Consider the following 22,510-nt stretch of genomic DNA (forward strand, 5'->3'; position numbering starts at 1 on the left):
ACCCTCTCCTCTCCTCTTCTCTTTCCACCCTCTGCTCTCCTTTCCCTTTCCACCCTCTCCTCTCCTCTTCTCTCCTTTCCCTTTCCACCCTCTCTTCTCCTCTTCTCTTTCCACCCTCTCCTCTCCTCTTCTCTTTCCACCCTCTCCTCTCCTTTCCCTTTCCACCCTCTCCTCTCCTCTTCTCTCCTTTGCCTTTCCACCCTCTCCTCTCCGCTTCTCTTTCCACCCTCTCCTCTCCTTTCCCTTTCCCACTTGTCTCACCTTGTCCTCTTTTCTCCTCTCCTCTCCTCTTCTCTTTCCACCCTCTCCTTTCCCTTTCCACCCTCGCCTCTCCTCTTCTCTTTCCAACCTCTCCTCTCTTCTCTTTCCACCCTCTCCTTTCCTTTCTCTTTCCACCCTCTCCTCTCCTTTCTCTTTCCACCCTCTCCTCTCCTTTCCCTTTCCACCCTCTCCTCTCCTCTTCTCTTTACACCCTCTCCTCTCCTTTCCCTTTCCACCCTCTCCTCTCCTCTTCTCTTTCCACCCTCTCCTCTCCTCTTCTCTTTCCACCTTCTCCTCTCCTCTTCTCTTTCCACCCTCTCCTCTCCTTTCCCTTTCCACCCTCTCCTCTTCTCTTTCCACCCTCTCCTCTCCTCTTCTCTTCTCTTTCCACCCTCCTCTCCTCTTCTCTTTCCACCCTCTCCTCTCCTCTTCTCTTTCCACCTTCTCCTTTCCCTTTCCACCCTCGCCTCTCCTCTTCTCTTTCCACCCTCTCCTTTTCCTTTCCACCCTCGCCTCTCCTCTTCTCTTTCCACCCTCTCCTCTCCTTTCCCTTTCCACCCTCGCCTCTCCTCTTCTCTTTCCACCCTCTCCGCTCCTTTCCCTTTCCACCCTCTCCTCTCCCTTTCCACCCTCTCCTCTCCTCTTCTCTTTCCACCCTCTCCTCTCCTCTTCTCTTTCCACCCTCTCCTCTCCTTTCCCTTTCCACCCTCTCCTCTCCTCTTCTCTTTCCACCCTCTCCTCTCCTCTTCTCTTTCCACCCTCTCCTCTCCTTTCCCTTTCCACCCTCTCCTCTCCTCTTCTCTTTCCACCCTCTCCTCTCCTCTTCTCTTTCCACCCTCTCCTCTTCTCTTTCCACCCTCTCCTCTCCTTTCTCTTTCCACCCTCTCCTCTCCCTTTCCACCCTCTCATCTCCTTTCCCTTTCCCACTTGTCTCATCTTGTCCTCTTTTCTCCTCTCCTCTCCTTTCCCTTTCCCACTTGTCTCATCTTGTCCTCTTTTCTCATCTCCTTTCCCTTTCCCACTTGTCTCACCTTGTCCTCTTTTATCCTCTCCTCTCCTCTTCTCTTTTCTCCTCTCCTCTCCTTTCCCTTCCCACTTGTCTCATCTTGTCCTCTTTTCTCCTCTCCTCTTCTCTTTTCTCCTCTCCCCTCCTATCGTGTCCACCTGTTCTACTTCCTGTTCTATTCCAGTCTTGTGTCTTCTCATATCAACTCTATTGTTCCAGCCTGGGTTTGCCTGTCCACTTATGCCTTACATAGAAATAAACATCTTCACTGTACAGAGTGACTAACCCACTATGAGACTCACAATGGAGGAAGTGTAGTACAGGGTGTATTCTTCCAAGGTTTAGTTAGTAATTAGAGGGAAAATACCCAGACAGCATATGTTCTCTAGTATTTCAAAAGACTGAGAATAGACTTGTGAGATGTGTGTGAATGGGAGATATGATGTGTGCGTGTGTGTGTGCACCCGTATGCCTGCCTGCCTGTGTGTGTGTGTGTGTGTGTGTGTGTGTGTGTGTGTGTGTGTGTGTGTGTGTGTGTGTGTGTGTGTGTGTGTGTGTGTGTGTGTGTGTGTGTGTGTGTGTACTATGGTGAGAGGAGAAGGAACAGAGATGAAATTCTAAGACATCAGCAGATGAGATCCTGTGGCCCAGAGGCAAAGCTGCTGTTACAGGAGCCAATACCTGTGTACTGCAGGAGCACACAACATCAGAGAGAAAGAGAGAGAAGGGGGGGAAAGAGAGGGAGGGAGCAGAGATAGAGGGAGGGAGGGGAGGAGGAGAGGAGGAAGATAGGAGGGAGGTAAAGAATGGAGGGCAGTGAGGGGGAGAGAGAGAAAGAGGGAGCAGAGAGAGGGGGAGGGAGACATGAAGATGAGGAGGAGAGCAAGAGAACAGAGAGAGAGGGAAAGGCAGTGAAAGAGAGAGGGGTTGGAGAGAGAAGTGAGGAGGGAGAGAGTGAGAAAAAGCAGAGAGAGAGAAAGAGAGAGAGAGAGAGAGGGGATGTGGAGGAGAGAGAGAGAGAGGGGGGGGATGTGGAGGAGAGAGAGAGAGGGAAAGAGAGTGAAAGAGAGAAGGGAGGGAGAGAGAGAGAAAGAGGGAGCAGAGAGAGGGGGAGGGAGACAGGGAGATGAGGAGGAGAGCAAGAGAACAGAGAGAGGGAAAGGCAGTGAAAGAGAGAGGGGTTGGAGAGAAGTGAGGAGGGAGAGAGAGAAAAAGCAAAGAGAGAGAGAGAGGGAGGGATGTGGAGGAGAGAGAGAGAGAGGGAAAGAGAGTGAAAGAGAAGGGAGGGAGAGAGAGAGAGAGAGGGGGGATGCGGAGGAGAGAGAGAGAGAGAGAGAGAGAGAGAGAGGGGGGGGGGGGTTGGAGAGAGAAGTAAGGAGGGAGAGAGAGAGAAGAAGCAGAGAGAGAGAGAGAGAGAGGGAGAGTGAGAGCAGAGAGAGAGAGAGGGAATGAGAGAAGGATGGGAGAGAGAAGCGAGGAGGGAGAGAGAGAGAGGAAGCAGAGAGAGAGGGGGGATGCGGAGGAGAGAGAGAGCGTTGAGAGAGAGAGGGAAAGAGAGTGAAAGAGACAAGGATAGGAGAGAGAAGCGAGGAGGGAGAGAGAGAGAGGAAGCAGAGAGAGGGAGAGCGAGAGAGAGGGAATGAGAGAAGGATGGGAGAGAGAAGCGAGGAGGGAGACAGAGAGAGAGAGAGGGAAGGGGTATAGAAAGAGGGAGAGAAAACAGGGCAGAGAGAGAAGGCAGTACAGAAATGAGTGTTGAGTCCGACAGAGAGAGCAGATGAGAGGTTGTGAGAAAACTCAAGAGAGAGGCAAAGTGAGGGACACACTACAGAGCTACCTCTGCATCTTCCTCCACCATTAACCAATTTTACTAAGAGTGCACTCTGGTTAGCTCTTGTTAGTACTCTACCATCTCTGTCTCTAGACCATTTCTTTCATCTTCTCTTTACTTTGTTCCTCTATGTTATCTTGAAGAGCAGGGTAATAAACAGATAATAAAGTGATATAAAGTACATTCATTAAGATATAACTATTGTTCACCAAGGCCCGATTAACATACAGAACATTGCAGCCTCGATTCAAAGACTCATTATAGGTGAAGTAATACGTATAACATCGTGGAATAATATTAATAATATGAATAATAACAATAATTTGATGGGTGCATATACACTACATACCAAAAGTATGTGGACACCTGCTCATTGAACATCTCATTCCAAAATCATGGGCATTAATATGGAGTTTTGGTATATTATTAGGATCCCCATTAGCTGTTGCAAAAACAGCAGCTACTCTTCCTGGGGTCCACACAAACCATGAAACATGACATAATATCGGCCAACATGGCAGAACATTAAATGACAAGAACAGCTCAAGCAGGAACTACATAGAGTTGGTCGCCCCTTTGCTGCTATAACAGCCTCCACTTCTGGGAAGGCTTTCCACTAGATGTTGGAACATTGCTGTGGGGACTTGTTTCCATTCAGCCAAAAGAGCATTAGTGAGGTCGGCACTGATGTTGGGCGAATAGGCCTGGCTCGCAGTCGGGGGTTACAATTAATCTCAAAGTTGTTTGATGGGGTTGAGGTCAGGGCTCTGTGCAGGTCAATCAAGTTCTTCCACACCGATCTCGACAAACCATTTCTGTATGGACCTCACTTTGTGCACAGGTGCATTGTCATGTTGCAACAGGAAAGGGCCTTCCCCAAACTGTTGCCCCAAAGTTGGAAGCACATAATCGCTGGGAATGTCATTATATGCTGTAGTGTTAAGATTTCCCTTCAATGGAACTAAGGGGCCAAGCCCGAACCACGAAAAACAGCCCCAGACCATTATTCCTCCACCAAACTTTACAATTGGCACTATGCAGGTAGTGCTCTCCTGGCATCCGCCAAACCCAGATTCGAGTCCAATGGCGGCGAGCTTTACACCACTCCATCCGACGCTTGGCATTGCACATGGTGATCTTCCATGGCCGAGGCAGGCCTTTTCATGAAGCTCCCGACGAACAGTTCTTGTGCTGACAATGCTTCCAGAGGCAGTTTGGAACTCGGTAGTGAGTGTTGCAACCGAGGACAGACAATCTTGACTTGCTACACCCTTCAACACTCTGTGGATCCATTCTGTGAGCTTGTGTGGCCCGTTGTTGCTCCTAGACATTTCCACTTCACAATAACAGCCCTTATAGTTGACTCTAGCAGGGCAGACTTGTTGGAAAGGTGACATCCTAAGACGATGACACGTTGAAAGTCACTAAGCTCTCGGTAAGGCCTTTTACTGCCAATGTCTGCCTATGGAGATTGCATGGCTGTGTGCTCAATTGTATACACGTCAGCAACGGGTGTGACTGAAATAGCTGAATGCACTAATTTGAAGGGGTGTCCACATACTTTTGTATATATAGTGTATTTGTCCTATTCCACACGTACAAAAGACATATGTGACATATTAATGCTATTTTTCTCAAATCAGACATCCTGTATAGTCTGGCTGTAGTTTAGGTAACATGTTTTTATTGTCCTGTTTAAGTACTTCACATGTAAGGTCGAGGACACTTAGTCTTTCTGTTGCACTGTGCTGCATTTAAATAGAGTTGTTTTCGCATGGTTTTATTGCAGAGAAACTGCACTGATTCTATCAATTTTTCAAAACGTTTGAACAAATTTGTAAAGTTTCTTGGTCAAATATTGAAAACATTTCTTGGTATTTCGTGATAAATGTTAGATTCGTTTTTTTTCTAGGTTTACCAACATGTCCGTGGAGCAACTACACTGAACACAAATATAAACGCAGCATTGGTCCTCTGTTTCATGAGCTGAAATAAAAGATCCCACAAATGTGCCATATGCACAAAAAGCGTATTTCTTTCAAATGACGTGCACAAATGTATTTACATCCCTGTTACTGAGCATTTCTCCTTTGACAAGATAATCCATCCACCTGACAGGTGTGGCATATCAATAAGCTGATTAAACAGCATGATTGTTACACAGGTGCACCTTGTGCTGGGGACAATAAAAGGCCATTCTAAAATGTGCCGTTTTGTCACACAACACAATGCCACCTATGTCTCAGATTATGAGGGTGTGCAATTGACATGCTGACTGCAGGAATGTCCACCAGAGCTGTTGCCAGATAATTGAATGTTAATTTCTCTACCATAAGCCACCTAAAACGTTATTTTCGAGAATTTGGCAGTACGTCCAACCGGCCTCACAAATGCAGACCATGTGTAACTATGCCAGACCAGGACCTCCACATCTGGCATCTTCCCCTGCAGGATCGTCTGAAACCAACCACCTGGATAGCTGATGAAACTGTGGGTTTGCACAACTGAAGGATTTCTGCACAAACTGTCAGAAACCATCTCAGGGAAGCTCATCTGTGTGCTCGTCGTTCTCACCAAGGCCTTAACCTGATGGCGTCGGCATTGTAACTGACTTCAGTGTGCCAATGCTCACCTTCGATGGCCCGGCATCGTGTGGGCCTGGGGTTTGCCGATGTCACCGTTGTGAACAGATTGCCCCATGGTGGCGGTGGGGTTATGGTATGGGTCGGCAAAAGCTACAGACAACAAACACAATTGCATTTTATCGATGACCACTTGAATGCACAGAGATACCTTGATGAGATCCTGAGTCCCATTGTCGTGCCATTCATCCGCCGCCATCACCTCATGTATCAGCATGATAATGCACGGCCCCATGTTGCAAGAATCTGTACACAATTCCTGGAAGCTGAAAATGTCCCAATCCTTCCATGGCCTGCATACTCACCAGACATGTCACCCATTGATCACGTTTGGGATGCTCTATACGAATGGGATGTGTCACGCTGCATGAGACAAATGGTGGTCACACCAGATACTGACTGGTTTTCTGACCCACGCCCCTACCTTTCTCTTAAAGTATCTGTGACTAACAGATGCATATCTGTATTCCCAGTCATGTGAAATCCCTTGATTAGTACCTAATTAATTTATTTAAATTGAACTAGTTCTATATGTGAACTGTAACTCAGTAAAATCTTAGAAATTGTTGCATGTTGCGTTTATATTTTTGTTCAGTGAAATCGACAGGTCTATGATAAAAGAGAGATAGACGTAGAGGTGAAGTAAATGTAAGTGCCAGGTGTGTGTGTGTGTGTGTGTGTAAGGGTCTGTGGTCATGTTCTAGGGGCTCAGGTGGGCCTCAGTCCTTTCTGATAAAATTTGACGGAGGGGTGTGAGAGAGCGGGACAGAGTGATACACACACACACACACACACACACACACACACACACACACACACACACACACACACACACACACACACGCCTATCCTCAGAGATCAATCAATCTTTTTATATGGGTTCAGTATAGAACATTGCTACAGCCAAATAACCTCCTTACCTTCACAACACCTGAACCTAGGAGAAAGCATTACGAAGTGCTAGTCAAGGACTTGCAGTTGTCCTTGACAACATGTTTCTTCTTTTCTTTGGCTTGAATATGATTTCTTGAATGACTACTGAATGCTTTCTGTTCACTCATTAAAATCAGAACTGTTTTTTTTCATACAAAGCATTGAAAGTGTTCAATAAAATGTCTGTGTTATACAGAGAAACTCAATTGGACTATTGTAAGACTAAGGGTCCACTCAGGTGATATGTATCGTGATGGAATTCACTATCAGGCCAAAGCAACAACAGCCAAATAGCACCGTGACAATGCCTCTAGTCGTGACAGGAAGTCAGAGGCAGGAAGTAGATGTTACAGTAATACTTGGGCTATGTTCCAATTATCTCTTCTACGTCCCAAAGTGTACACCTGTTCACGTCTCTTTACTAATTTGAAAGGAATGACTGGCATAAGAAATCTGGTGGAAACGCCCCCTAGCACACGCCTTAACAATCCAATGCTTTAAGATTTGTGGGAATTAGTGAACAAGTGAACACTTCTGGAGAAAGAAGATTTTATTGGGACAGACCCAGGGCCTTATTCAGGAGGTCACAACGTCAAACAATATTTACATAGAAATGTATTCTCTCTCTCTCTCTCTCTCTCTCTCTCTCTCTCTCTCTCTCTATGTCCTCTGTCTGAAATGAATCTCTAGCAAAATAAAGTGGATTTTCAGCTCGACACATGACATTTCTATCTGAAACTTGGTAAACAGAAGTGACACCCTCCTGAATAAGCTCCAGGAGTTAGTATTAAGTCCTTCCTGTATTGAGGACTTAGGAGTCCGGTTTTTGAAAGGTGACATGGGTGGAGGTCTAGTAAACAGAGGTATGAATTAGTATTTGACATTTGGAAAATTCAGTGACGTTATGAGGTTAGGGACAGGTATTCTGTTTTCAGAAACATGATCTATTGTAAAACATTCATTTCATGAAGCCAATCTGTCGTTGGCCCCAAGAACAGGTAGTTGCCTTTCTAATTGCCATATCACAACCTGTGTCAATGTGTTCGAGCAAAGAGAAACTCCATATTATCTTTACCCCAACTCTGCACACCTTTCACCTAAGAAAATACCCAATAAATATCAAAAGAACACCCAAGAGAAAAATATGAACTTTTGTACACTCAAAAAAAGAGCTGAAACATAGGAAAATGATGTGCATCATATCGACAACATCAAGAAATGACTCCAAGAGGCAAGATGGGGGCAGCTAATAGTGTTGTTGTGTCTGTTTCTGTTGAGAAAACACAAAGGAAGAGGCCTTCATTCTGATAAAAAGGAGAATAATGTATTTCTTAAAAAAAATAAAATCTAAATTTCTCCCTTTCTTTCTTTCTTTCTTTCTTTCTTTCTATCTATCTCTCTCTCTCAATTTTGCCCTCTCTTTCTCTATCTGGCTCAGGCTCCCCTAACCTTGACTTTTGAAGCTAGGTACATCTATCCCACCGTGAGTCATATCTCAATAGCTATTCGGCTGCATCACATTAACATTAACTTTAATTAATGTTGTGGGAGGAACAACAATGGTGAAAGAAAAATGTTATATAGAGGCCATATTCCAGGTCGTCAAACTCCCTGTCTAGTCAGTCAGTCAGTCAATGTGTCTGAGAGGTTTTTTTGTATACGAAATGAACTCTATAGAGATGACACAATGTTGATTTCATAACTATTATATTAGTCTAATCTTGCCCACCAGCCGGCTCTTTCTCGTTGTATGCGATAGCAATTGAACCTGGTGATGAGGTTAGCCAAGGACTGTCATCCTCAAACTGCTATTAAGCTAATGCTTTCTCTCAGTGAATAAGCTATTGGTTCTATGAATTCAAAATGAATACTATGATACTCAATCAAAACAGACACAAACGCCAACACATTGCATATATTTAAACATATATATCGTGTACCGCATAGCTAATAGATGTCTGTTTTTACTTATGTCTCTCTATATATCCCCCCCAAAAATACTTTTAAAAACAAGAAAAAAAGGAAAAACATGCAACGAAAAATACCTTCATCTCTCGGTCTGTTCATTGTAGACTCATGGTGTTTTTTTGTGAGCGGACCTATAGGGTGCAAGAAAAAAAGGGGGGGAAAAAGAGAAAAGAGAAAATTCAAAAAAGATTACTGGCAAAAAAAACGCAAAGAAAAAGTGAAAAGAAGAAAAGAAGAAAGAGCAAAAAAAAGAGAAAGTTCAGCAAGTCTTTTCTGTCTCTTTCTAAAAACAAAAACAGACAGACTCATTATTAGAAAAGACAACAACCGCTTCTGTCAAGATAAAAGAACGACCTCCAATCTGAAGACTCAATCACGCCTTGTCACCCGGGAGAAACAGATAAAGAGTTGTGATTGGTTGTTTACTAGTGGTTTATTGGTTGCGCTGCCCTTCCGGAACCCAAGTTTTGTTACTTGTGTTCAAGTTGTGTTTATGGCTTCAGGGAACCATAGTAAAAATCTATGAAAGGAGGATTAGAGAATGAGTATCTGTGGTTAGAAAAACATCTCCCACCCTTACTCCCCCCTTCTCCCCTCACAACCCAAAAAAGGAACGTCGGGAAGAGGGGTACAAAAGGGGAGGAGTGGGCCTCGTCGAAACCAAAACAAAACGCTGACTTCATCCAAAATCGACAACAACCCCCTGTTGTGACCCATGAGTAGCGTGCTACATTTTTTCACACAAACACTGACACACTCCTTCCTTATCCCTATATGTAAACTACAGTTCCCACAATGCTTTGTACAACATCAACAAGATAAACACATTAGATTTGTTTTTGTTTTTTTAAACACACACAACAAAATGATATCTTTATTAGTCAGCCATCGTTAGTGAGAGAGAGACACAGGGGAAGGGACCTGGAACAATGAGAGATCATGTTAAGCATGTGTTAGAAAACAGGGGAAAGGGACACAGGTGTGCAGTGTGTGTGTGTGTGTGTGTGTGTGTGTGTGTGTGTGTGTGTGTGTGTGTGTGTGTGTGTGTGTGTGTGTGTGTGTGTGTGCGCACGCGCGTGTGTGTGTGTGGCTTAGCGGTAAACCTCAATGCCATTCCCCCAAGTGAATGAGTAATTACACATACAACGCACAACAAGCTGTGTGTCAATTAGAAATGACATGTAGGTTGATGCTAGTTAGCGGAGTGTGTGCTGTGTGGTGGGTAAAAGATGCATGTAATTCAATCTGCATCTGCCCACCAGCTATTCTTGGCAAACGGAGGAGAGGGATGGAGAGGGAGAGGGAAGAGAGAGAGAAAACAGAGTGATGCTGCTCGTCTCTCCTCTCCCTCCCCTCCCCTCCCCTCATAAGTGGAAGTTTGTTGTTGAGGAACTAATCTTGTGATATGCAAAGCAGCAATCAGGGAAGCAGCCAATCAAGAAAGAGGCCTGGGCTAACAGGAAGCACAATCTGCTGTTGGGTTTACAGCTAGCTAGGAGGGAAACAATGGGCAGGACTCCATCACTGTCCCCCCCTTCCAATCACAGCCCTGCCCTGCTCTGATAGGCCGAAAACCAGGAAGTCTGTCTGTATGTGTTATTTGTGGACAAATGAAGTTCTGTAACTGCAGTGACAGTTCAGAAAAGGTCTACATAGATAGACAACCATAAGAGTGTGTGATTGTGTCACTGGCTGTTCTTAATGAAGGTCACCGTCAGTCAGATCAAAATGAACCCGAGGTAAAATGGCTTACAGATGCAAAACATTGGGTAGAACTTAAAGAATTGCGACCCTTCGCGATGCTGATTGGATACAGCTGTGCAAATGGTAAGAGAAGCAGCATGTCAACCTGTCCTGTGTGTAGGGTACATCGTTCAACATAATGATTATTTATGGACTGTGAAAAGACAGAAGGGTTGATATCCCCTAATAACAAAGTCAATGAATCCCTGTCCACAGTATCTAGACACCTTTCAAGTCACAAGGAGGATTTAAGAGGCTGCGCTAATGTTTACCACAGCATTTTCGGGCAGAAAATGTAGAAGAAAAGCTGACTTTCTCCCTCCTCACTTCCAAAAAATATACCTTATTTCCTCCTTTCCTTTCCCTCCCATCTCCCGGCAAACTCTCATACACTTTGAGCGTTTGCTCTGGCCTGCCTAGAGCGCCATATGGGTAGGGTTTGGCCATTTTTGGATCATTCTATTGGCTCAACCACAGATAAAGTATTTGAAATGATTTGGAATAGTATTGGAACTCAGGGCTGGTGCAGAGCAGCTCACTGACTGTGAACCAGGTTACATAATGTTTTATTTCAGCTCTACTTCCACCTCTAACCACACACACACACACACACAGCCACACAGGCTCCCCCCTAGCTATAAAGACAGCACGGATGCTCACACCAGCCACACCACCCAGGGTGTGTGTGTGTGTGTGTGTGTGTGTGTGTGTGTGTGTGTGTGTGTGTGTGTGTGTGTGTGTGAACCTGTGTGTACATCAGAGTGAATCTACGCAACCACAGTGTGTGCATGTGTATCTATTAACATGTGTCTGTGCAGACAGACAGAGTAAGTATAGTCTTCGTGGTGAGCATCTAATTGTGTCCAGCAGACAGCAGTGTGATTGTACAGGTTGACGTATGAGTCACTGAGCGTTTCACTGACAGGCTGGAAGTGGACTAAAAAGAGGAATGATGGTGGTTGGGTTGAGAGGAGGAGTACACGGGGTGTGTGTGTCTAGTCTCATCGTGTTTTATTTATGATGACTCACGCACCACACGTCTTTCTCCAAGCCCCTGTCTCTCCCTTCATCACCCCTCCTCCAACCTGTGGAAGCATGAGTCAGCCACCCACCCATTCCGTGGGGCATGCCTTGTCAGCAGATGGCAACACTGTGTGTGTGTGTGTGTGTGTGTGTGTGTGTGTGTGTGTCATGACTATCTCTGACACTATCTATTTATAGAATATTTAGATATTCTATGTGTGAAAAATCACCAAGTATGATTAATTGGTTTACTATATATGGTTCTGTAGCAGGGACTGCTACAGCATTCAATCTGGCCTTTTAACTAACTCTCTATGTTCCTTTATGAAGACCATCTAGAACATCTGTTTAGGTTACTGATTAACATGGATAGGTCACACATCTCTATTTGTTGTCCAGTGTTACTTAGTTCTCTCTCTCTATCTGCCTCTCTCTCTCTATCTGCCTCTCTCTCTCTCTCTATCTGCCTCTCTCTCTCTCTCTCTCTCTCTCTCTCTCTGCCTCTCTCTTCTCTATCTGCCTCTCTCTCTCTCTATCTGCCTCTCTCTCTCTCCCCCTCCCTCCCTCCCTCCCTCTCTCTCTCTCTCCCCCTCCCTCCCTCCCTCTCCCTCCCTCTCTCCCCCTCCCTCCCTCCCTCCCTCAGAAACAGAACAGAGTGTGGCATTATAAGGTGAGAGAAAAGGAGAAAATAGGGTGTTTCATATGAAGAGAATCAGTGTGAAAAATACATATTTATAACGGAAGGAGAATGTGAGGTAAAAAAGTATAAACAGTGTAATGGAGGAAGATAGGTGTTTGAACACAGAGAGAGAGCTTGAGAGAAAGATTGAGAGAGATTCAGACAGACAGACAGACAGACAGACAGACAGACAGACAGACAGACAGACAGACAGACAGACAGACAGACAGACAGACAGACAGACGGAAGGGATATTGAGAGAAAAAGTTAGACAGAGAGAGACAGCAGAGAGGACGAGTTAGACAGAGAGAGACTGCAGAGAGGACGAGTTAGACAGAGAGAGACTGCAGAGAGTTAGACAGAGAGAGACTGCAGAGAGGACGAGTTAGACAGTAACCTTGGGAAAATCCTCTGCATTATTATTAACAGCAGACTCGTACATTTCCTCAATGAAAACAATGTACTGAGCAAATGTCAAATTGGCTTTTTACCAAATTACCGTACAACAGACCATGTATTCACCCTGCACACCCTAAATGACAACCAAACAAACAAAAACAAAGGCAAAGTCTTCTCATGCTTTGTTGATTTCAAAAAAGCCTTCGACTCAATCTGGCATGAGGGTCTGCTATACAAACTGATGGAAAGTGGTGTTGGGGGTAAAACATACGACATTATAAAATCCATGTACTCAAACAACAAGCGTGCGGTTAAAATTGGCAAAAAACACACACATTTCTTCACACAGGGTCGTGGGGTTAGACAGGGATGCAGCTTAAGCCCCACCCTCTTCAACATATATATCAACGAATTGGCGCGGGCACTAGAAAAGTCTGCAGCACCCGGCCTCCCCCTGCTAGAATCCGAAGTCAAATGTCTGCTGTTTGCCGATGATCTGGTGCTTCTGTCACCAACCAAGGAGGGCCTACAGCAGCACCTAGATCTTATGCACAGATTCTGTCAGACCTGGGCCCTGACAGTAAATCTCAGTAAGACCAAAATAATGGTGTTCCAAAAAAGGTCCAGTCACCAGGACCACAAATATAAATTCCATCTAGACACTGTTGCCCTAGAGCACACAAAAAACTATACATACCTTGGCCTAAACATCAGCGCCACAGGTAACTTCCACAAAGCTGTGAACGATCTGAGAGACAAGGCAAGAAGGGCATTCTATGCCATCAAAAGAAACATAAATTTCAACATACCAATTAGGATTTGGCTAAAAATACTTGAATCAGTCCTAGAGCCCATTGCCCTTTATGGTTGTGAGGTCTGGGGTCCGCTCACCAACCAAGACTTCACAAAATGGGACAAACACCAAATTGAGACTCTGCACGCAGAATTCTGCAAAAATATCCTCCGTGTACAACGTAGAACACCAAATAATGCATGCAGAGCAGAATTAGGCCGATACCCACTAATTATCAAAATCCAGAAAAGAGCCGTTAAATTCTACAACCACCTAAAAGGAAGCGATTCACAAACCTTCCATAACAAAGCCATCACCTACACAGAGATGAACCTGGAGAAGAGTCCCCTAAGCAAGCTGGTCCTGGGGCTCTGTTCACAAACACAAACACACCCTATAGAGCCCCAGGACAACAGCACAATTAGACCCAACCAAATCATGAGAAAACAAAAAGATAATTACTTGACACATTGGAAAGAATTAACAAAAAAACAGAGCAAACTAGAATGCTATTTGGCCCTAAACAGAGAGTACACAGCGGCAGAATACCTGACCACTGTGACTGACCCAAAATTAAGGAAAGCTTTGACTATGTACAGACTCAGTGAGCATAGCCTTGCTATTGAGAAAGGCCGCCGTAGGCAGACATGGCTCTCAAGAGAAGACAGGCTATGTGCTCACTGCGAACAAAATGAGGTGGAAACTGAGCTGCACTTCCTAACCTCCTGCCCAATGTATGACCATATTAGAGAGACATATTTCCCTCAGATTACACAGATCCACAAAGAATTCGAAAACAAATCCAATTTTGAAAAACTCCCATATCTACTGGGTGAAATTCCAGTGTGCCATCACAGCAGCAAGATTTGTGACCTGTTGCCACGAGAAAAGGGCAACCAGTGAAGAACACACACCATTGTAAATACAACCCATATTTATGCTTATTTATTTTATCTTGTGTCCTTTAACCATTTGTACATTGTTAAAACACTGTATTTATATATATAATATGACATGTGTAATGTCTTTACTGTTTTGAAACCTCTATGTGTAATGTTTACTGTTAATTTTTGTTGTTTTTCACTTTATATATTCACTTTGTATGTTGTCTACCTCACTTGCTTTGGCAATGTTAACACATGTTTCCCATGCCAATAAAGCCCTTGAATTGAATTGAATTGAATTGACAGACTGCAGAGGGCGAGTTACACAGAGAGAGACTGCAGAGAGGGCAAGTTAGACAGAGAGAGACTGCAGAGAGGACGAGTTAGACAGAGAGAGACTGCAGAGAGGAAGAGTTAGACAGAGAGAGACTGCAGAGAGTTAGACAGAGAGAGACTGCAGAGAGGACGAGTTAGACAGAGAGAGACTGCAGAGAGGGCGAGTTAGACAGAGAGAGACAGCAGAGAGGACGAGTTAGACAGAGAGAGACTGCAGAGAGGAAGAGTTAGACAGAGAGAGACTGCAGAGAGTTAGACAGAGAGGACGAGTTAGACAGAGAGAGACTGCAGAGGGCGAGTTACAGAGAGAGACTGAAGAGAGGGCAAGTTAGACAGAGAGAGACTGCAGAGAGGACGAGTTAGACAGAGAGAGACTGCAGAGAGGACGAGTTAGACAGAGAGAGACTGCAGAGAGGGCGAGTTAGACAGAGAGAGACAGCAGAGAGGACGAGTTAGACAGAGAGACTGCAGAGAGGAAGAGTTAGACAGAGAGAGACTGCAGAGAGTTAGACAGAGAGAGACTGCAGAGAGGACGAGTTAGACAGAGAGAGACTGCAGAGGGTGAGTTACAGAGAGAGACTGCAGAGAGGGCAAGTTAGACAGAGAGAGACTGCAGAGAGGGCGAGTTAGACAGAGAGAGACTGCAGAGAGGACGAGTTAGACAGAGAGAGACTGCAGAGGGCGAGTTAGACAGAGAGAGACTGCAGAGAGGACGAGTTAGACAGAGAGAGACTGCAGAGGGCGAGTTAGACAGAGAGAGACAGCAGAGAGGATGAGTTAGACAGAGAGAGACTACAGAGAGAGCGAGTTAGACAGAGAGAGACTGCAGAGAGGGTGAGTTAGACAGACTGCAGAGAGGGTGAGTTAGACAGAGAGAGACTGCAGAGAGGGCGAGTTAGACAGAGAGAGACTGCAGAGAGGGGGAGTTAGAAAGAGAGAGACTGCAGAAGGGCAGGACAGCAGAGTTAGACAGAGAGAGACTGCAGAGAGGGCAGGACAGCAGAGTTAGACAGAGAGAGACTGCAGAGATGGCAGGACAGCAGAGTTAGACAGAGAGAGACTGCAGAGAGGGCAGGACAGCAGAGTTAGACAGAGAGAGACTGCAGAGAGGGCAGGACAGCAGAGTTAGACAGAGAGAGACTGCAGAGAGGGCAGGACAGCAGAGTTAGACAGAGAGAGACTGCAGAGAGGGCAGGAAAGCAGTTAGACAGAGAGAGCAGGAGATGAGAGGGTTGGAAAAAGACAGAAGCAGACAGGGAGACAGATAGAGTAACATTTAAAGAACGGTGATGATCGAGAACGCATGAAGGTTAAAACCATTTTCTCCCCATGTAACCAGTCACAGGCACGATGTGTTTCTCTCTCTCCTTCTTTCTCTCTCTGAGTGTGTGTGTGTGTGAGTGTTTGTGTCTATCTGCTATGCATGCATATGCATCTGCCATGTGTCTACAGTTTGTGTGCGTCTGTGCCTACATGGCTGCATCTGTGTGTCTGTATGTGTATGTATGTCTCTGCCATGTGTGTTTGATGTTTGGCAAGGACTGCGTGTGATCCCGTGTGATCCCGTGTGATTCTGTGTGATTCCGTGTGATTCCGTGTGATTCCGTGTGATTCCATGTGATTCCGTGTGATTCCGTGTAATTCCGTGCTCCTCTCTAGCAGACAAGGGACTAATCTGGAGGTTTACTGGGTAATCTACCCCGCGTTGAGGGAAAATATTTATCCTCCGTCTCTGGGGAACGATGCCATAAATCCCATTAAAATGGAACAGAACGTGTCTTCTAATCAGATAGATTAGAGCTGCGTTCAGAGCCCTCCTTTAGGAAAGCGCTCGGAACGTGTTTGTATATGTTTTGGGAGGTTTAGTTGTTTGGCAACGCTTGAAGGACATTATTTGATCAAAATCAAGGTAATATGGAGGGAATGTGGAAAAAGATGTAACTGCCAAGTTTCCTCTTCCAACAATCTCTCACTCACATTTGTTTTCTCTCTCTCTCTCTCTCTCTCTCTCTCTCTCTCTCTCCTCTCCTCTCTCCTCCCCCCCCCCCCCCTGGTCCCTGCCTAATAACACTGGGGCAGTTAAAAAATTGGAAATGGAGGGTGGGGGGTGATGTTGTAGAAATCAGACAGATACTTATCTTCCCTGTGTGTGTGTGTTCAGTGTATGGCTAGTTCAGCAGGCCAGCCCACAACTCCATTGATTAATCCTATAGTCATTAATTGTGTTCCCTGAACAGAAGAGGGTACAGTAAGTCTATGTTTTCATTACCTGAGGGTCAGGGGTTGGAGACTTAGTATTGACTTGTGTTCTCATACATGTAGGTTACATGTCAACAGCTTGTAAACATCGGTGAAACTCCGGTGGAGGTTTATCTTTCAATAACCTTCTGCTTTCTATCTCTCCCTTTACCTTTTCTCCCATTCTCTGCATTTCTGCCCCTCCATTCAGTACTTTCGGAGGCACTGTGAGCAGTGCGCTCTGGCAGAGGCGCCTCTGTGTGTGTGTGTGTGTGTGTGTGTGTGTGTGTGGGGGGGGGGGGCTAATTTGCATTCACAGCCACTAGCCACCTCAGCTACAGCAAGCTCTGAAGAGACGGCCCTTTGAGCCACAGAGAGAGGAAGAGACAGAGAGGGGGAGTGAGAGAGACAGCGAGAGAGGGGGAGAGAGAGAGACAGAGGAGGAGGAGAGAGACAGAGAGGGGGAGAGAGACAGAGAGGGGGGGGGGGGTGAGAGAGAAAGAGAAAGAGGGGGAGAGAGAGACAGCGAGAGAGACAGAGAGAGGGGGAGAGAGAGAGACAGTGAGAGAGACAGAGAGGGGGAGAGAGAGAGAGACAGTGAGAGAGACAGAGAGGGGGAGAGAGGGGGAGTGAGAGAGACAGCGAGAGAGACAGAGAGAGACAGTGAGAGAGACAGAGAGAGAGGGGGAGAGAGAGAGACAGAGAGAGACAGAGACAGTGAGAGAGACAGAGAGTGACAGAGCGAGAGAGACAGAGAGAGGGGGAGAGAGAGACAGAGAGAGGGGGAGAGAGAGACAGAGAGAGGGGGAGAGAGAGACAGCGAGAGAGACAGAGAGAGAGGGGGAGGGAGAGAGACAGAGGGAGGGGGAGTGAGAGAGACAGAGAGAGAGGGGGAGTGAGAGAGACAGTGAGAGAGACAGAGAGAGACAGAGAGAGGGGGAGAGAGACAGAGAGAGACAGAGCGAGAGAGGCAGAAAGGGAGAGAGAGAGAGACAGCGAGAGAGACAGAGAGAGGGGGAGAGAGAGGGAGAGAGAGACAGCCAGAGAGACAGAGAGGGGGAGAGAGAGACAGCGAAAGAGACGGAGAGAGAGACAGTGAGAGAGACGGAGAGAGAGAGATACAGTGAGAGAGACAGAGAGAGAGGGGGGAGAGAGAGAGACAGTGAGAGTGACAGAGAGAGAGAGACAGCGAGAGAGACAGAGAGGGGGAGAGAGAGAGAGACAGTGAGAGAGACAGAGAGGGGGAGAGAGGGGGAGTGAGAGAGACAGCGAGAGAGACAGAGAGAGACAGTGAGAGAGACAGAGAGAGAGGGGGAGAGAGAGAGACAGCGAGAGAGACAGAGAGAGACAGAGACAGTGAGAGAGACAGAGAGTGACAGAGCGAGAGAGACAGAGAGAGGGGGAGAGAGAGACAGAGAGAGGGGGAGAGAGAGACAGCGAGAGAGACAGAGAGAGAGGGGGAGTGAGAGAGACAGAGGGAGGGGGAGTGAGAGAGACAGAGAGAGAGGGGGAGTGAGAGAGACAGTGAGAGAGACAGAGAGAGACAGAGAGAGGGGGAGAGAGACAGAGAGAGACAGAGCGAGAGAGGCAGAAAGGGAGAGAGAGAGAGACAGCGAGAGAGACAGAGAGAGGGGGAGAGAGAGGGAGAGAGAGACAGCCAGAGAGACAGAGAGGGGGAGAGAGAGACAGCGAAAGAGACGGAGAGAGAGACAGTGAGAGAGACGGAGAGAGAGAGATACAGCGAGAGAGACAGAGAGAGAGGGGGGAGAGAGAGAGACAGTGAGAGTGACAGAGAGAGAGAGACAGCGAGAGAGAGACAGCGAAAGACAGAGCGAGAGAGACAGAGAGAGGGGGAGAGAGAGGGGGAGAGAGAAAGAGAGAGGGTGAGAGAGTGGGGGGAGAGAGAGAGAGAGAGTGAGGCAGAAAGAGAGAGAGAGACAAAGAAAGAGAACGAGAGAGAGAGAGAGAGAGAGAGATGGAAGGGGATGTCAGGAGGGTGAGTGTGAAAAACAGTGACTGATGAAGTCTGTGTGTATCCAGTCTGTGTGTGTATCCAGTCTGTGTCTGTATCCAATCTGTGTGTGTATCCAGTCTGTGTGTGTCCAGTCTGTGTGTATCCAGTCTGTGTGTATCCAGTCCGTGTGTGTATCCAGTCTATGTGTGTCCAGTCTATGTGTGTCCAGTCTGCGTGTATCCAGTCTGTGTGTGTGTCCAGTCTGTGTCTGTATCCAGTCTGTGTGACTGAGTCAATACAATGACCAATCATAAAAATATCACCAACACATTGTGTAGACCTAAAACCAGTCAAAAGCTTGGACACACCTATTCATTCAAGGGTTGTTCTTTATTTGAACTACATTGAATTAAATAACACATATGGAATCATGTAGTAACCAAAAAAGTGTTAAACAAATAAAATAAATATTTTATATTTGAGATTCTTCAAAGTAGCCACCCTTTGCCTTGATGACAGCTTTGCACACCTTTGGCATTCTCTCAACCAGCTTCACCTGGAACGCTTTTCCAAAAGTCTTGAAGGAGTTCCCACAAATGATGAGCACTGGTTGGCTGCTTTTCCTTCATCCTGCGGTCCGACTCATCCCGAACCATATTAATTGGGTTGAGGTCGGGTGATTGTGGAGGCCAGGCCATCTGATGCAGCACTCCATCACTCTCATTCTTGGTCAAATAGTCCTTACGCAGCCTGGAGGTGTGTTGGGTCATTGTCCTGTTGAAAAACAAATTATCGTCACACTAAGAGCAAACCAGATGTAGTATCACTGCAGAATGCTGTGGTAGCCATGCTGGTTAAGTGTGCCTTGAATTCTAAATACATCACAGACAGTATCACCAGCAAAGAACCCCATACCATCACACCTCCTCCTCCATGCTTCACAGTGGGAACCACACTTGCGGAGATCATCAGTTCACTACTCTGCGTCTCACAAAGACATGGCGGTTGGAACCAAAAATGTCAAATTTGGACTCATCAGACCAAAGGACAGATTTCCACTGGTCGTGTTTCTTGGCCCAAGCAAGTCTCTTCTTCTTATTGGTGTCCTTTAGTAGTGGTTTCTCTGCAGCAATTCAACCATGAAGGCCTGATTCACACAGTCTCCTCTGAACAGTTGATGTTGAGATGTGTCTGTTACTTGAACTCTGTGAAGCATTTATTTGGGCTGCAATCTGAGGCTAGTATCTCTAATGAACTTATTCTCTGCAGCAGAGGTAACTCTGGGTCTTCCTTTCCTGTGGTGGTCCTCATGAGAGCCAGTTTCACCATAGAGCATGATGGTGTTTGCGAAGTTCTTGAAGTTGTCTGGATTTATTGACCTTCATGTCTTAAAGTAATGATGGACTGTTGTTTCTCTATGCTTATTTGAGCTGTTCTTGGCATTATATGGACTTGGTGTTTAACCAAATAGGGCTATCTTCTGTATACCACCCCTACCTTGTCACAACACAACTGATTGGCTTAAATGCATTAAGAGGAAAGAAATTCCACAAGTTAACTTTTAACAAGGCACACCTGTTAATTGAAATGCATTCCAGGTGACTACCTCATGAAGCTGGTTGAGAGAAAGTCAAGACAAAGGGTGGCTACTTTGAAGAATCTCAAATATAACATATATTTTGATTTGTTTAACACCTTTTTTGGTTGCTAAATGATTCCATATGTGTTATTTCATAGTTTTGATATCTTCACTATTATTCTACAATGTAGAAAATAGTACAAAAAAAGAAAAACTCTGGAATGAGTAGGTGTCCAAACCTTTGACTGTAACTTTTCAAAAAACATCTTCCAAAATATAGAATATGAATGTATTGTTTCCCAAGGTGAATTGAAGAACAAGTAACAATAGATGCACTGAACACTGCGGTGGATCTGTTCCCTCTCTATCCATCTCCACACAGATGGATAACTGCTCTAGAATCAGTAAAGACACCTTGATTCCCACATGGAGCTTATTATACATCACAAGAATAGGACCAACACTGTGGACTGCATCCCAAATGGCACCCTATTCCCTATTTAGTGCACTGCTTTTGACAAGGGCCCAGAAGGCTCCCGCCAAAAGTATTGCAAAATGTAGGGAATAGAGGGCAATTTGAGATGCAGCCTGTGTACGAAACTAGTCTCCTCTATCGCCATAACTACTCACAGTTGTTATAGATCTGTAGTACGATAGATCTGCGTGCATTTCCTTTTACACACAAGTATGTAACTGATCTAGAATTATAGCTCTGGATTCCCTAAGGGACCCCATTCAACTAAATAAAACTATCCAGGGAAGAGTTTACGGTGACACGTCAAACTCTTTTCCCTGACGGTATAACGTTTGTCTAAATCCAGTGTCTGGTATGAGTATTATTATTATTATGAGTATTATTATTAGACATATTATGTCTGTGAATGGTACTGTATATCACATATTATGTCTGTGAATGGTACTGTATATCACATATTATGTCTGTGAATGGTACTGTATATCACATATTATGTCTGTGAATGGTACTGTATATCACATATTATGTCTGTGAATGGTACTGAATATCACATGTTATGTGTATGGATGGGTATCTGGATGACTGGAGAGTGGGATGGAAACAAGTTGCTCCTGATCTTGTTTTAATCCCCCCAAAGGGGATGAGAGTTAAGGGATGAGTGTTAGGGGGATGAGTGTTAGGGGATGAGAGTTAAGGGATGAGTGTTAGGGGAATGGGTGTTAGGGGATGAGTGTTAGGGGAATGAGTGTTAGGGGAATGGGTGTTAGGGGATGGGTGTTAGGGGAATGGGTGTTAGGGGATGAGTGTTAGGGGATGAGTGTTAGGGGAATGGGTGTTAGGGGAATGAGTGTTAGGGGAATGGGTGTTAGGGGAATGGGTGTTAGGGGAATGGGTGTTAGGGGAATGGGTGTTAGGGGATGAGTGTTAGGGGAATGAGTGTTGGCCGCCACTCAATCCCAAGTCTCGGCATCGCTAGCAAACGCAGACGTCAATGGATCAACTGGAAGACCTAAATGAAAACACGGCCCCTCCCTCCTATACTGTAATAGCATCAGGACAGGCTAAGGAGTATGTAAACTTCCAATTTCAACTGTAGAAAAATATGGAAAGAGAGGAGAGGAGGGAAGAGAGTAGGGAAGAGAGGAGGGAAGAGAGTAGGGGAGAGAGGATTGGAGAGAGTAGGGGAGAGAGGATTGTAGAGAGTAGGGGAGAGAGGATTGTAGAGAGCAGGGGAGAGGAGTGGAGAGAGTAGGGGAGAGAGGATTGTAGAGAGCAGGGGAGAGAGGATTGTAGAGAGCAGGGAAGAGAGGAGGGAAGAGAGTAGGGGAGAGAGGAGTGGAGAGAGTAGGGGAGAGAGGATTGGAGAGAGTAGGGGAGAGAGGATTGGAGAGAGCAGGGGAGAGGAGTGGAGAGAGTAGGGGAGAGAGGATTGTAGAGAGCAGGGGAGAGGAGTGGAGAGAGTAGGGGAGAGAGGATTGTAGAGAGCAGGGGAGAGGAGTGGAGAGAGTAGGGGAGAGAGGATTGTAGAGAGTAGGGGAGAGAAGATTGCAGAGAGCAGGGGAGAGATGAGGGAAGAGAGTAGGGGAGAGAGGAGTGGAGAGAGAGGGGGGGAGAGAGCAGGGGAGAGGGGAGTGGAGAGAGGAGTGGAGAGTAGGGGAGAGAGGAGTGGAGAGAGTAGGGGAGAGAGGAGTGGAGAGAGTAGGGGAGAGAGGAGTGGAGAGAGTAGGGGAGAGAGGAGTGGAGAGAGCAGGGGAGAGAGGAGTGGA

At 45.9% G+C, this 22,510-nt stretch overlaps 1 protein-coding gene across 2 annotated transcripts in view; it reads right to left on the minus strand.

The window, feature by feature from the left end:
* nlgn2a (neuroligin 2a) overlaps window positions 1-22,510 on the minus strand; it is a 265,221-nt gene that overhangs the window by 128,829 nt on the left and 113,882 nt on the right. For both annotated transcript variants that reach the window (XM_036987501.2, XM_036987502.2), the window contains exon 3: window positions 8,719-8,772. In XM_036987501.2, the coding sequence (XP_036843396.1) occupies window positions 8,719-8,772 (54 nt within the window). The remainder of the gene's footprint in view (window positions 1-8,718; window positions 8,773-22,510) is intronic.

Source organism: Oncorhynchus mykiss, chromosome 9 (genome assembly GCF_057628025.1).
Source record: "Oncorhynchus mykiss isolate SJ-2025 chromosome 9, ASM5762802v1, whole genome shotgun sequence".
Lineage (NCBI taxonomy): Eukaryota > Metazoa > Chordata > Actinopteri > Salmoniformes > Salmonidae > Oncorhynchus > Oncorhynchus mykiss.